Source organism: Furipterus horrens, unplaced genomic scaffold (genome assembly GCF_987537825.1).
Source record: "Furipterus horrens unplaced genomic scaffold, mFurHor1.1.pri manual_scaffold_1, whole genome shotgun sequence".
NCBI lineage: Eukaryota > Metazoa > Chordata > Mammalia > Chiroptera > Furipteridae > Furipterus > Furipterus horrens.
In genome coordinates this window covers 62,286,274-62,300,853 of record NW_028327171.1, presented here as the reverse complement: position 1 = coordinate 62,300,853, position 14,580 = coordinate 62,286,274, and the positions used below count along the sequence as shown (strand labels likewise).

Genomic DNA, 14,580 nt, shown 5'->3' with positions numbered 1-14,580 from the left:
AGGCTCTGTGGCCAAATGGGTCAGCCTCCTCCCTTTACCTCTGAGTGATTGTAGGTTGTTCTGATTGGTTTTTCAACATTCCAATACTATATGCTTAAACTTCTAGATTTACTCAAAGTCACTGGTATGTTGATAGCTGCCTTCCCCATTTCCAGTACTGCCCTGGAATCTGTGAAGGAAATAATCCTGGTGGTTCAGTTCACTATGTTGAACTTGAATCCCACCCCTCTCCCAGCACCTGCCTACCTGAAAACTCTTTTATAGAATAGCAGACATAAAGTAGACAGAATAGTACTTAAGAGAAGCAGAAAATAATAGGGTCTGCAAAACATGATTATAATCAAGTAAAATATGCATCCAAGTAGTATTCTGGTACTAGAAAGGAACAGAAACATTTTTTAAATGTGAGACATTAGAGTGGTGGCTTTTCTCTCTTTGTTTCTTATTGTTAATAAAATGTTATTTGGAGAAAAGCAAAAAAAAAAAAAAATTGAAACATAAGCAAAATAAGACTACTTATTTTTCTAAGAGACATATTTTCTTTTATATTAGACTTCTTTCCTACTTTGTCATGATTAATGATAAATATATACTCTTTTTGCAGGAATGAAAACACCCTCTATAACAAAAGGAACTGAATGTGAAAATGCAGCTGCTAAGTTAAGAGGTGAATGGATGTTTGGAGTCATCCCCTCTGCTGGCAAAGGCAAACTGCCATTAGGGAACCAACCTTAACTTGGACAGTGCCCACACCCTTTAGAAAAGCCCTTCCCCACCCTGACCAGTGTGGCACAGTTGGTCGGAACCCAAAAAGTCAAAAGTTGCTGGTTAGATTCCTGGTCAGGCCACAGGCCTGGGTTTTGGGTTCCATCCCTGGTCAGGAAATGTGTATGAGAGCTGACCGATCAATGTTTCTCTCTCACATTGGTGTTTCTCTCTCACATTGGTGTTTCTCTCCCTCTCTTTCTCCATCCCTTCTCTCTAAAAGTAAATAAATAAAATATTTAAAAAAAAAAAACCCTCCCCTAAGAATATATACAAGAAGGTGTTGAAAATGTAGGGTTTCAGGGCATTTAAACTGTGTGTGTGTGTGTGTGTGTGTGTGTGTCAGAGAGAGAGAGAGAGAGAGAGAGAGAGAGGTGGGCTAGGATCTCCAAATTAGAAAAAATGGGATATACTGCACAAAGGCTTTAAACTTCTAAATCTATCCTTTTCTCTTCAGAAAAATGGGTAATTAATCCAGAAGAGTCAAAATTGAGTATTTTGTGTGAGCTGGAGGTAAGAGATGTTTATCAGTCAAACTAGTAAACTGTGCTCATGGTAAAGATCACTTAGTCAATCTTCAATTTTCTCTTTCTGTCTCTCTCTAAAATTTAGTTTAAGGAAGACTTCATAACACTGTTTGAGCCTTCTCTGAGAACATTATCCAGCATCGGGCCACCATCCTTTCTGGCATTCAAACAAGAGAGTTCCAACTTAGGCACTGACTTCCAGGTGATTTTAATTATTTTTTGTTTTTTGTTTTCTTTACTGTAATAGTGATGTGAAAAGCCACATGATGATTTGCACAAAAGACAGTGAACATAATTTAAAAAACAGGCAAAGAACCCATTTACTTGAAAGAGCACCTAGGATGGCTGTATTAGTTTCCTAGGGTTGCTGTCAAATGAGAAAAATATATTGTTTCATAGTTCTGAAGGTTAGAAGTTCAAAATCAAGGAGTAAACAAGTCCAGCCTATAGGAGAGAATCCTTTCTTGCCTCCTCCTACCTTCTGGTTGTGGTCGTCAGTCCTTATTCCTTGGCTTGTAGCTGCATCACTCCAGGCTCCATCAAAGTTGTCCTGGTGTTCCGAGTGTGTCTGCATCCACATGTCGCTCTTCTCGAAGAATACTGGTCATATTGGATTAGAGCACACCCTAATGACCCCATCTAAACTTGATTACATCTGCAAAGACCCCATTTCTAAATAAGGCCACATTCACAGATATCAGGAGTTAGGACCTCAATATGTCTTTCAGGAGGACGCAATTCAAGCTAAAACAGTGGCCATAAAGTCTGGAAACATAGGTAAAATATAGGTTTGCCATATTTGATCATATTAAGTGACCAATTAATGCCTGTGCTTGATGGGCAAAGAAAAGGTCACCTTAGTAATTCCAGCAGGATGGCACATGACCCCGCTTCACCAGGGTGGTGAGGTACTGACTAGTGGGAATGATTAGTTCCAAACTTGGGTGTGATGGCCATGTGGAGAGAGCTGCTCAGCCCCCAAATCGGACCCCCTTTGATTTCTGCTCCTGCGTGCACTAACGGTGCAGGCTTTTTCACAGAAAACAAGAGACCAGTCATGTGAGACAGCACATTGCCAAGGCATGTGGGGGAGTTGATGGGAATGCCACATGGACACCCTGGTGTGGTGCTCACTGCCGTCTTGTGCAGCACATTGAACTGTGCAACTCTAGTGAGGGGCAACATGTTAAATATATTATGTCATTTCATATCATCAACACTGACTGTGTTTATTTAGCCCAGGCCTCTAAACATTTTGGTCTTCCGGTTGAAATTGTTTATTCAAACATAGCACCTTCCTTCTGAACCACAAAGGCCTGTGTCCAGGGAAGTTCTTGAGCTTTCTCCCCCTGATACCCAGAGATGGGCCTGAACATCAGGAAGGCTTTGTGGCCTTTCCTCCAGGTAGCTGTCCCTGCACTAGCACATGGGCGGGCTGACTGACAGACCTTCCAAGTCCTCTGCAATGTGACTTTAACACTAGTCTAGTACAGGGGCAGCAGGAGCTGGCTTGCCTGCCTTCCTCTCCAGCCATACCTTTTTCAAGTGCAGATTACAATCCCACTCATGGTCTTTTGAAGCATCTACCTTGCTTCACCTCAGGTGAAGGGGTAAAGGGACCTCGGGCAGAGGAGTTCCCTACCCAGACCCTTGTATGGAACAGGCTGTAGATGGCCTGGCTTTGTCAAGCTCTCCTCTGCCCTGCTCCATCGCTTGGTGGCCATCCTAGATTTTACACCACCATCTCTCTATTACAAGGCTTTGCCACATGTCTCCCTAAGTCTTCTGCTTTCGACTATATTACTTTGCAGTTTTAGTGGCCTAAAGGTATTGGACAGAGCTCTAGGGTAGTAAATCCCTGACAGCACTGGTACCTCAGTTGCACTTTGACCCCACAATGGCCACTTTGCCAGTCCCAGAGAATTGTTTCTGTGGCAACTGCAGATGCTCTGGTGGTGTTCATGACCTATACGTGATGATCTCAGTCACTTCTTGGAGGCCTGTGCTGAGGCTTACCTGCTCACTGTCATGCCCTCAGATCACCAACATGGCTGTAGTGCAATAACGCTTCACTGAGACATGTGAACTTCTAACTCCAGATCTCTTTTTCGCTTTCCCTGGTCTGCCTGTCCTCCTCCTGAATTACCGTCACAGCCCAGACAGGAGAACTCAGAGCCTCAACCTGGGCTTCCCCTTGAGAAAGAACTTTAATTTAGAAAGTTGATCACTGTAAATGGTGGCCTACATAGTAATATCAACACTTTTTTTTAAACCTGACACTTCTTGAAAGATGGTATTCAAATTTCTTAGACCATTTGCCTAAAATCTGGTATGTGTTATCTCTGTCTCTTGCATCTAGTTACACACTGTACATCCCCCTCGCCAACAAGGGACTCTTATGTCAACAATCATTTCTGCAACTTTCCTCTTACACTAAGGAGGCATCCGAAGGACCCACACAGCTCCTGATGCGCTTAGCAATGCTCTGTGGACTGCACTAGACAGAGGCCCTCAAGGCACCACCTCAGTGTCCCCAGTCCTCACTCTTAAACAGAAGTCATGTTCCATTCTGGAATATACAGATTTTGCTGACTTGATGCCTTCTAGTATAGGATCTCAGCCTCCTGAAAGTTTCCTACCAACTATTTCTGGGAGTCTTCCGGGTGTCTGACAGGAGTTATCAAGTAGGTTTGCACATCCCCACCGCTCCTGCTATCCTACTGGACACTCGCTGGCCCTGCCTAGAGTCCTGGCTCTGGCTGCTCTCAGAGACTCTTATGGGCTGGTCTTCTTTTATTTTTTCTTCCTCTCTGAAGGAAGAAGAGGAGGAGATATTGCTCAAGTGTGAATTCTGTGGGAGTGATCTAAGAACATTTCTTTCCATTGTGGATGTTTATTCTGACAACAGTAGCTGTAAACCAATAGAACATGTAAGTTCTAAAACAAATTTACTGAGGAAATTGTGTTATTTTTAAATACCACTTTTAAGTATACATAGTGTTTTCTCCTGCACCTTTTCCCTGTATTGCCATTCTTAACAGTTTTGTGTTAGCTGTTGGGGAAACACAAATCATAACCACAATGAGATACCATTTCACACCCACTAGGGTGACTATAATAGAAAAGACAGATAATAATAAGTTTTGGCAAGGATGCAGAGAAAGTGGAATATAAAATGGTGCAGCCATGTTGGGGAGAAAAGTCTGGTTGTTCCTCAAAAAATTAAACATATAAATACCATATAACACAGCAATTCCATTCCCAGAAAATTCCATACCCAAGAAAACTGGCAACATATGTCCACACAAAAACTTGTATACAAATGTTCACAGCAGCATAATTTCTAACAGCCAAAGGGTGTTAGAAAGGGTGAAAACAATCCAATGCCCTTCCTCTGATGAATGGGCAAATATGGTGTATTCATAAAATCAAATATTATTCAGCCATAAGAAGAAATGAAGTACTAATACATGCTACAACATAGACGCACCTTGAAAACATTGTGCTAAGTAAAAGCCAATCGCAAAGTACCACATATTGTATGATTCCACTTACATACATTGTACAGAGCAGATAATATGTAGAGACAGAAAATAAATTAGTGGTTTCCAGGGGCTGAGAGGACAGGAGGAGATGGGGTGACTGTTAATGGGTATACAGTTTTCATGTTCTAAAATTGATTGTGATGATGGTTACACAGCTCCGTACATACTAAAAATTATTGAATTGCATACTTTAAATGGGTGAATTAATTGTATCGTATATGAATTATTTTGTTAGTTTGTTACCAAAAAAGTTATGATAGATTATAATTCAAACCCATTAGCCATGTTTGGTTTTTACCCCCTCTAATTATCTTCCTCTAGCACTAATGAGGTGAAAATTACTTCTTTGTTTTGCAGGCCCTCTGTTGTAGTTATTTCCAAAATCTGATTGACTGCATCTATGAGAAAAAACTAAAAATCCAAAGCTCTAAAGCTGAATTAATTTGTATCAACCCTCATGCAGCCCATGGCACTGAAATTGATAGACTCAAAGCAAAGGAAAAAGCCCTGCGGAGGTAACATTGAGCCTTTGATATTGAAAGTCAGAGAGGTCCATTTAGAGAGCTTTTTGTAAAATGAACGTTGTTTTTCAAAATATATAATTTCGAAGATATATTTTCAGTAAAGAAATAAAATTGGCCAAAGCAAACCAATTACAATTTCTGGTGAATGTTATGAGATTCAGAAACTCCCCAAAACTCAGTGAACTCACTGATTTAAAGTAGAAATTTACCAACCCAAACTCTTGGGGTAATTCAGAATTTCTATATTGGAGATATTTGTCCACTAAACAGAAAGAGACCCATGTATTCTGATTAAATGACTGGATTCACAAGTAATAACAAATAAATATCACAAGGGATGACATTTAAACAGTTACAATTGGTAGTATACTGGTTTAAGCTGGAAACACATTTCATATTTATGCATCTTATTTTATTTTGTAGAAAACAGGAGCAAAAAATGGCCAAATATCTGGCAGTAAAAACAAATGAACATACTAATTTCTCTGAAGAAGGTGAGTTCGTCAGTGTTCATGGTATACATCAATTGTACGTCAGAAAGCTCATACATTTGATCAAGGGCTAAAACTGGCATATTTAAAAGCACTAGTTAAAGTTCTCATTACAGGCGGTGAATTAGTCAAAATGGCTCAAAATCTGGTGTTTCATTGGCTTTTTAAGTTTTTAGTCTTCATTTTGTTGTTATTGAATAAAATAAATTAGCACCAAGAGCTTCTGAGTTCCTTGTCTCTTGTTTTATTAAGCATACATCTCATTTTGTTTTCAAGTTAGGATATGGAAAATATGTAAGAAATTTATTAGATTACTTTCTTCATACATGGGTACTGGCTAGCATAGTAATAGTGCTGATTCAACTGAAGGAGCACTGGCTTTAGAATCAGAAGTTCCCCCCACCCACGCCTGCCACCCCACTGAGGGCACTGCCTTTTGTTTTGTTTTTTTTTTTAAATTTCACTTAAAAAAAAAATTCTCGTTTATTCTGTTACAGTTGTCCCAATTTTTATCCCTTTGCCTTTCTCTGCCCATTCCCTACCCCCACTCCTACAGTCAATTCCCACACTGTTGTCCATGTCCATGGGTCACTCATACATGAACTTTGATTAATCCCTTCTCCATCTTTACTCTATCTCCCACCCTTTCCTCTGGCAGCTGTCAGTCTGTTCCATGTTTCCATGTCTCTGATTCTGTTTTGCTCATTAGTTTATTTGTTCATTAGAATCCTCTTAAAAGTGAGATCATATAGTATTTGTCTTTCAGTGACTAGCTTATTTCACTTAGTATAATAGTCTCCAGCTCCAGAAGTTCTGAATTTATAGCCTTGCTTTTCTAGTTATAGGCTTTGGGGTAAATTACTTAATCTTTCTGAATATCAGCTCCTCCTCTACAACTCAGTACTGTTGAAAAGCTACTTAGAGGAGGGGGCAAAAGAAAAAAATTGGGACAACTGTAATAGAATAAACAATAAAAAAGAAAATAGAAAATAAGAAAAGATACTTAAAGAAGATATATTTTTTTGTTTTTTTCAACTAAAGCTCTAGTATCAAGTTTCTTGATAAGCAACTGTTCCTACTAAATCTAAGGTCAGAAAATTGCACTTAATGAAAATGATCATTTTTCTTCTTTTAACAAAGAAATGGTCTCATTATTAAAAGAAGGTCTTCACTTTAATTAAATGAAGGTCTTCATTTTTATTGCATTAAAAATGTCTGATAAATCAATGCATTTGTAATAGAATTTAAAATTTCATTTTAGAATAGAGATTTTGGAAAATTTAAAACATATATGTACTTTCATGTGATTCTTTCCCCATTAGATTCAAAACACTTTAAAACAATTTCTTATCAACTTTCTGTGGATATTCCAAAAAAAGAGATAAGTGATGACAGACGATTTGATTTTCAATTAGAAGAAAAGAACATATCCATTGCTTGCTGTGATTCTAGGACAGCATGTGGAAAGGTAATTAGCTTGTAATTTTTTTTTACTTGCCACTCTTTAAAAATTATTTTACCTAAAATTATAAAAGATGAATATGGCAGCTTGTGTACATGGCACATTGAACTAGTTGTCAAAAAGAATTGGTATAGACCTGGCCTTTTAATTTTTACCAGACTTTACAACAATATTTTACATATGTTTTATGGCAGACTAGTTTGGTTAAAGCCTTTTTAGTTTAAAATGTGATCATTATACATTAAAGAACATTTGGAACCCTTTGAAAACTAAAAAGAAAAGGAAAAAAAATCACCAAAAATCATTATTACTATTTCAATATTTTCTAGACCTGCACTAGCCAATGTATTATAGTATCAACTGTTCCATATGGCTAAATTTAAAATAATTAAAATTAAATAAAATTTAAAATGTAATTTTTAGTTGCACTAGCCACATGTCAAGTGTTAAATAGTTGTGTGTAACCAATGGTTGCCATATTGCAAGGCATCTATAGAACATTTTTATGGTCAACAAAAGTTCTAGACATTTTTATGCATAGGTTTTTGTTAATATACTTGTAATTATTATTGCACATGAAATTATTACCTCTTTTTAAACTCAGTTATAAAAATATTTTCCATGTTATTGTGTAGCTTATATTAACATTAATATCCATGTGCTTTTTCAAATAGTTTAACCATTGCCCTATTATTGGATATACATGTTATATCAATTCTTTGCTAAACTAAATAACATTGCTTTGAATATCTTTGTGTATAAATTTAATTTTTATATAAGTATATATCCTCAGAATAGGTTCCTAGAAATTATATTACTGAGACCAGTTTTGTTTCTCTTGCGTGACATATAATTTAAGGGATGGCAGTGAACTGAGGTGCCTGACAAAACCAAATCCAAATATTATCTGGTGGAAGATCACTCATCCAGCCCTCAAATTATTCCTCTAAATTAGTCTTCAAATTTGATTACCAGCACACATGTAAAAGAATCAAGAACACAAGGAAACTCCATACCACAATAAAAAAAAATCCAGAGAAATAATATCCCACAAGAAAAGACCTCCAAAGACTTTGGAAACTGAAGTAATCTAACTTTTTGTTATTGTTTTTCAATTACAGTTGACACATATTATCATATTAGTTTCAGGTGTACATCCCAGTGATTAATCATTACATAACTTACTAAGTGATCATCTCAATAGATCTCACTCATCTGACACCATACATAGTTATTAGAACATTATTGACTATATTCCCTATGCTGTATTTTACATGCCCATGACTATTTTGTAACAACCAATTAGTACTTCTTAATCCCTTCATCTTTTTCTTCCATCACCCTGACCCCCACTCCCATCTGGCAACTGTAAAAATGTTTTCTGTATCTATGTATCTGTTTCTATTCTGCGTGTTTATTTATTTAGTTATGTAGATTCAATTGTTGTAGATATGTATTTATTACCAATTTTATTGTTCATATTTTTAATCTATTTTTATTCTTCTTTTTAAAGAAGACCCTTTAACATTTCATATAATACTAGTTTAATGGTGATGAACTCCTTTAGATTTTTCTTGCTTGGGAAGCTCTTTATCTTTCCTTTGATTCTCAATAATACCTTTGCTGGATAGAATAATCTTGGTTGTAGGTCCTTGATTTTCATCACTTTGAATATTTGTTGTCAATCCCTTCTGTCTATACGTACAGGTCAAGAAAATGTGCCCCCAAAAGACATTGTTTGGCAAAAGCAAAGAGAGCTTGTCACTAATAGTCCCTCATTAAAGAAAATTCTAAAGAATGTTCTTTGTGTCATTGGATAGTCTGATATTCAAGAAAGATGAAGAACAAAGAAAGTAATGCTCTTTAATATTTTCATGAAATATCATTTTTATTTATTATATTTAATCTTTTTTATCCTTTTTAGCTGTATCTTTTATAAACAGTAAATAGTTGAAATTTTTCTTTTTTAAAAAATTGAGTCTTTGCCTAATAACTAGAGTATTTAGTCTATTTACACGTAATATAATTACTGACATTCCTCGATGTTTTCTATTTGCCCCTTATCATCTGTTTTTCTTTTCTCTTATCCTTTCTTGTCTTTGGGGATACTTAAAATATTCTATTTTTTGCTCTACCTCTACTAGCTGGAGTGTTATACTCTCTGCTTCTGTTATTGTTTTTCAATTACAGTTGACACATATTATCAAATTAAAATTGTGAAAGACAAGCCAAGAATGGGTAAATATTTGCAGCACGTGACATACAAAGAGCTTTTATCCTAACGTAAAAATGACATGGAAAAAAATGGGCTCAAAAATCTTTCATACTTCTGAAAGGAGAAAATTCAAATAATCTATAAACATATGTAAAGGAGCTCAACCTCATTAGTAACCTGGGAAAGGAAAATTAAAACCACAATTAGAAATCAGTACATGTCTATCATATTTGCAAAAAAAAAAAAAAGTAAAGTCTGATAAAACTGTGTTGGAAATGATATAGAGCAACAATCGCTTTTATTTGCCTCTGGTGGGGATGTAAATTGGTACAACTTGGAAATCATGTTGGCATTATCTTGGAATTTAGCAATTCCACCTCTGTGTGTAATATCCAAAGGGAACTGAGTACCAGCATTCATGCATAAGAATGTTCATAGTCGAGACTTCCGGCCAAGATGGAGGCTTAGACGGACACGCTAGGTCTCCCTCTACAACTAGAGAGGAATACAACTACTTCAAAACAAAGGATAACTAGAAATTCCAGAAAATAAAACTACACGGAAGCCCAACATATGAAGTTATAAACCAGCGGTGCCATTTGGGCAGGTAAGAGTTAAAGAGGGCAGCGCTGTTTGCGGTCAGCGGCAGGGCAGCGAAAAAGCCCGGAGGCAGTCAAGCCCCTGGCAGTGCGCGACCCCAGCGCTGGGGAAAACAGCCACCGCATCGCCTTGAACAGTGAGGCCCAGGGGGGCGGGAGGACGGAACCCGGTCTCCTAGCTGAATAACTGTGTGAATCCACCTTGGACCCCCGCCCCCAAAGAAAGCACCACAGGGCTGCGAAATAGGTCGCAGACAGGCAGACGCCGGTCGCTGATTTGTGACGCGTACACAGGCACTGCCCCCTACAGCCGGCCCAAGAAAACAAAACGCATCTGTCAAAATGAGGCAGACAACTATAGAAATCCCGGTGACACAGCTCACCAGGCAACAGATAGAGAACCTGACAGATGAACAGATAAGAAACCTGTCAGAGGCTCAGTTCTGGGCCATTGTTATCAGGTGGCTTACAGAATTCACAAAAGAGCAGGAAAAAGATATGAAAGAAGCGAAAAACATTCATAACGAAAGGAACAAAACCACATACGAGACAGATGGTGAGGAAAAAAAATCCAGAGTTCATTTCAACAAACTGGAATATGGAGAAGGAACAAGCAGTCAACCAATGCAGCGAGAGGAAATGGGAAGCAACAATGAGAGGATCAGAAACCTCTGGGACAGCTATAAAAGGCCCAACATAAGAATCATTGGTTTGCCAGAGAGTGAGGAAGATGAACTAGAACTTGAAAAATTGAGTGAAAATATAATAAAGGAGAACTTCCCAGACTTGGGGAAGGGAATAGACTTGCAGGTCCAGGAAGCAAGGAGAGTTCCCAAGAGACTGGACCCAGGGAGAACCACTCCAAGACACATTATAATCAAAATGTCAAAAATTAAAGATAAAGAGAGAATCTTAAAAGCAGCAAGAGAGAAGAAAAGAATTATGTACAAAGGGGTCCCAATTAGACTATCAGCTGACTTCTCAAGGGAGACCCTACAGACAAGAAGGGACTGGCAAGAAATATTCAAAGTAATGAAAATCCAAAACCTACAACCACGAATACTCTATCCAGCGAAACTGTCATTCAGAATAGAAGGACAGAGAAAGTGTTTCCAGGACAAAATAAAACTGAAAGAGTTCATTAGATCCAAACCACTGTTATATGAGATGTTAAAGGGACTGGTTTAAAAAACAGAAGCTAGGGAGATGAAACAAAGGCAAACTAAACAGGCAACGAGAGTGGAAAAGGAACTGTGGGTACGGGAAGCATATTGGGGGGAGGTCAACAGGGAGGGGGAGTGGGGAGAGGGAGGGAGATGATATAGGAATTGGGGATCATGGTAGGAGGGAATGGAATAGACGGAGAGAGGTTGGGAGGAACTGTATGCACAACTAATGGACATAATCTAAAAGGGGGGGACAACTGGAGGGAGGGGGGCCACCGGGTGGGGGGGAGCAGAGGGAAGGGAAATTGGCACAAATGTAATATTTTAATCAATAAAACACATTAAATCTGAAAAAAAAAAAGAATGTTCATAGTATCACTATTTATAACATACAAATGAAAGTATTGGACTACAGCTTCACACCTGTTCATGTATGAATCTTACAAACGATGTTGACAGAAAAGTAAAATATTAAAAATATATAATGTATGATTCCATTTGTGTAAAATTCAAAATGAGAAAAGTTAAACTATATTGTTCAGAAATTATGAAAACAAAGAAATTACTTTGAAATCAGACGAGTGGTTATGTCTAGGAAGAATATTGACTTTGGAATGGACACACTAGGGGCTTCTAAAGTATAAGCATTGTTCTCTTTCTTGACTTGGGTGGGGACAACACAGGTGTTACTTTATAATTATTGATTAACAAAATAACACATTTTAGCACTTAATGTATTTCATATTTTGGAATTTTTAAAAGTGAAAAATGTATTACCTTCTAAAATAAATGGCAACATTTACATTAAAATTTAGGTTCTTTCACTGTGTAGCCCTAGGAATTCTTGTATCGATTTTATCACAATTCAAGATTACAAATAAATAGAATCAAGTTGAATCTTTATTTTATTATAAAATATTGTTGGGGATAAATTCATCTCACTATGGAGTATTACCTATAAAAGAGTCCAACTTGGAGATAAAATAAGGAACAGCTCCCAATATTTCTTTCTTCATCTTTTGATACTCCACTAGCATTTTGCTCAAAAGAACTTCAAGGTCAATCTTGAAGGAACACCAGATCTGCAGCTGCTACTGGGTTATACAGTCAGTTTACTGAAATGAAGTATAATTTACATAGAGAAAAATTTACCTTCTTTGGAGGTACCGCTCTATGAATTTTCAGTATGTAACCACCACTATAATCAGGATATAGAATATTTTCCTTGTAGTATGGCTGGTTTTTATCTGCCGTTTTGTTTTGTTTTTATAGTAATATGTGTGTAAAGTAAAACAAAAACCCTTCAAACAAACATGTAATGTCAGATTTTTGCCCGAAGGTTTTATCAATTTATCTACAGGGTTTAGGGACAATCTTTAATAATCTCTAAGGATTGTTCCCTGTCACTGAAGCACAGCCAAAATTTTAAATTAAGAAATTGTTTGTATCACTGACTAGCAAGCAAAGGACTTCTTTTGTTAGTTAATTGCATTCTGTCTTGAACAATTAACAGTTCTGTGTCCTTTTATTTTGTGTGATTTATAGATTGTGAGAAATGAGCTCTTGGAGAAGCACTATAAACATGGGAGCAAGTTTCTGACTTCATTTCCAGATGGAACAACACAAATATTGTATCCTTTCTAGCAACCAATTACTTTTATTGGCTTTATTTCTTCACAAAAAGACAGATAAAGAAAAATTACATAGAAAATATTTTTAAAATAGATATTATCCCCAAATTCTACTACCCAAAGGAAAACTGTTAGCATCTTTTCATGTATGTTTTCTTACTTTTTTCTATGGGCATATAATTTTTTAAATCCATTTTTCAACTATTCATTATTTTACAACTTGCCCCCTTTACATATATTATACAATAGATAATGTTATGGGTATGTAATGTGCAGTAAATACAGAGATACAATACCATTTTATAGCCACATGGTATTTCATTATAGAAATGTACTATAATTCATTTAACCTGTCTCCTGTTACTGAACAAAGGTGGTTTCAGTTTTTTTGTATATTGATCTTGTAGCCAAGAACCCTTCTAAAATCATTTGTTACTTCTAATAGATTGTTTTGTGGATTTCTTAGGATTTTCTGTGTATAACAGTATGTCTTCTGAAAATAGGGATCGTTTTACTTCCTCCATTTTCAATCTGGATGTCTTTCATTTATTCTCTTGGATAACATTTCCCTGACTAGAACCTCCAGTGCAATGTTGAATAGAAGGGAAAAGAGTGACATTTTTGTTTAGTTCCTGCCTGATCTCAAAGGGAAAACACTCAGTCTTTATGTTTTCTTTTCTTTTCTTTTCTTTTTCTTTTTTTTTTTTTTTTGAGATTTTATTTATTTATTTTTAGAGAGAAGGGGAAGGGAGGGAGAAAGAGAAGGTGAGAAACATCAATCAGTTACCTCTCACACATGCCCCAGCTGCAGACCAAGCTTGCAACCCAGGCATGTGCCCTGACCAGGAATTAAACCAGCAACATTTCACTTTGGGGGATGACACTCAACCAACTGAGCCACACTGGTTAGGGCTTTATTATGCGTTCTTATTTACTCTTTATTCTGTCAATATAGTATATTTCATTAATTGATTTTCATTTGTTAAACCAATCTTGCATTCCTGGTATAAATTCCATTTTGTTATGGTATGTAATCCTTTTTATATGATGCTAGATTCCATTTGCTACTATTATGGTGAGGGGATTCTTTTGCATGTATGTCTTATAAATATGTTTTGATCCACATAAAAAGCATAACATTTTAGGGGGGTGGGGTTGCTGGGCAAGGGGTGGTGCTGGGCAGAGGGGAGCAAAGGGGAAAAAAATGGAACTGTTGTAACAATATAATCAATAAAATATACTTAAAAAAATAACATTAAAAAATAAAAACAGTACCTCCTATTTTCAGAATGCTTTACATTTTCAAAGGGCTTTCATGTAAGTTGAATTTATTCCCAGAATAGTCAAGGACCATTAGAACAATGACCTTATCTGATCTAAGCTACCCATCTGGAAACCTAGCCATCATCCGAGTGCCCAACAAGATAAATGGTTTCACTTGTATAGTCCAAGAAGACATGCCCACTAACCCTGCCATCCTGGCAGTGCTGGATTCTTCTGGCAGAAGTTCCTGCTATCATCCCAATGGAAATGTCTGGTAGGCTTCTAGTTTCCTCCTGCTGCCATTGTGTTTTTTGAGTTTGTGAAATTTTTCTTTTTATATTTTCCAAATTTATTGAGATATAATTGACATATAACATTGTGTAATTTCAAGG

The 14,580-nt window shown here is 36.9% G+C and overlaps 1 protein-coding gene across 1 annotated transcript in view; it reads left to right on the top strand.

Moving 5' to 3' along the window:
• Positions 1–14,580, top strand: part of ERICH6 (glutamate rich 6) — a 33,100-nt gene that overhangs the window by 9,749 nt on the left and 8,771 nt on the right. Inside the window, exons 4-12 of the mRNA XM_090286480.1 lie at positions 605–667; positions 1,223–1,278; positions 1,378–1,494; positions 4,109–4,222; positions 5,195–5,352; positions 5,785–5,855; positions 7,175–7,320; positions 12,840–12,925; positions 14,307–14,462. Of these exons, the coding sequence (XP_090142606.1) occupies positions 605–667; positions 1,223–1,278; positions 1,378–1,494; positions 4,109–4,222; positions 5,195–5,352; positions 5,785–5,855; positions 7,175–7,320; positions 12,840–12,925; positions 14,307–14,462 (967 nt within the window). The remainder of the gene's footprint in view (positions 1–604; positions 668–1,222; positions 1,279–1,377; positions 1,495–4,108; positions 4,223–5,194; positions 5,353–5,784; positions 5,856–7,174; positions 7,321–12,839; positions 12,926–14,306; positions 14,463–14,580) is intronic.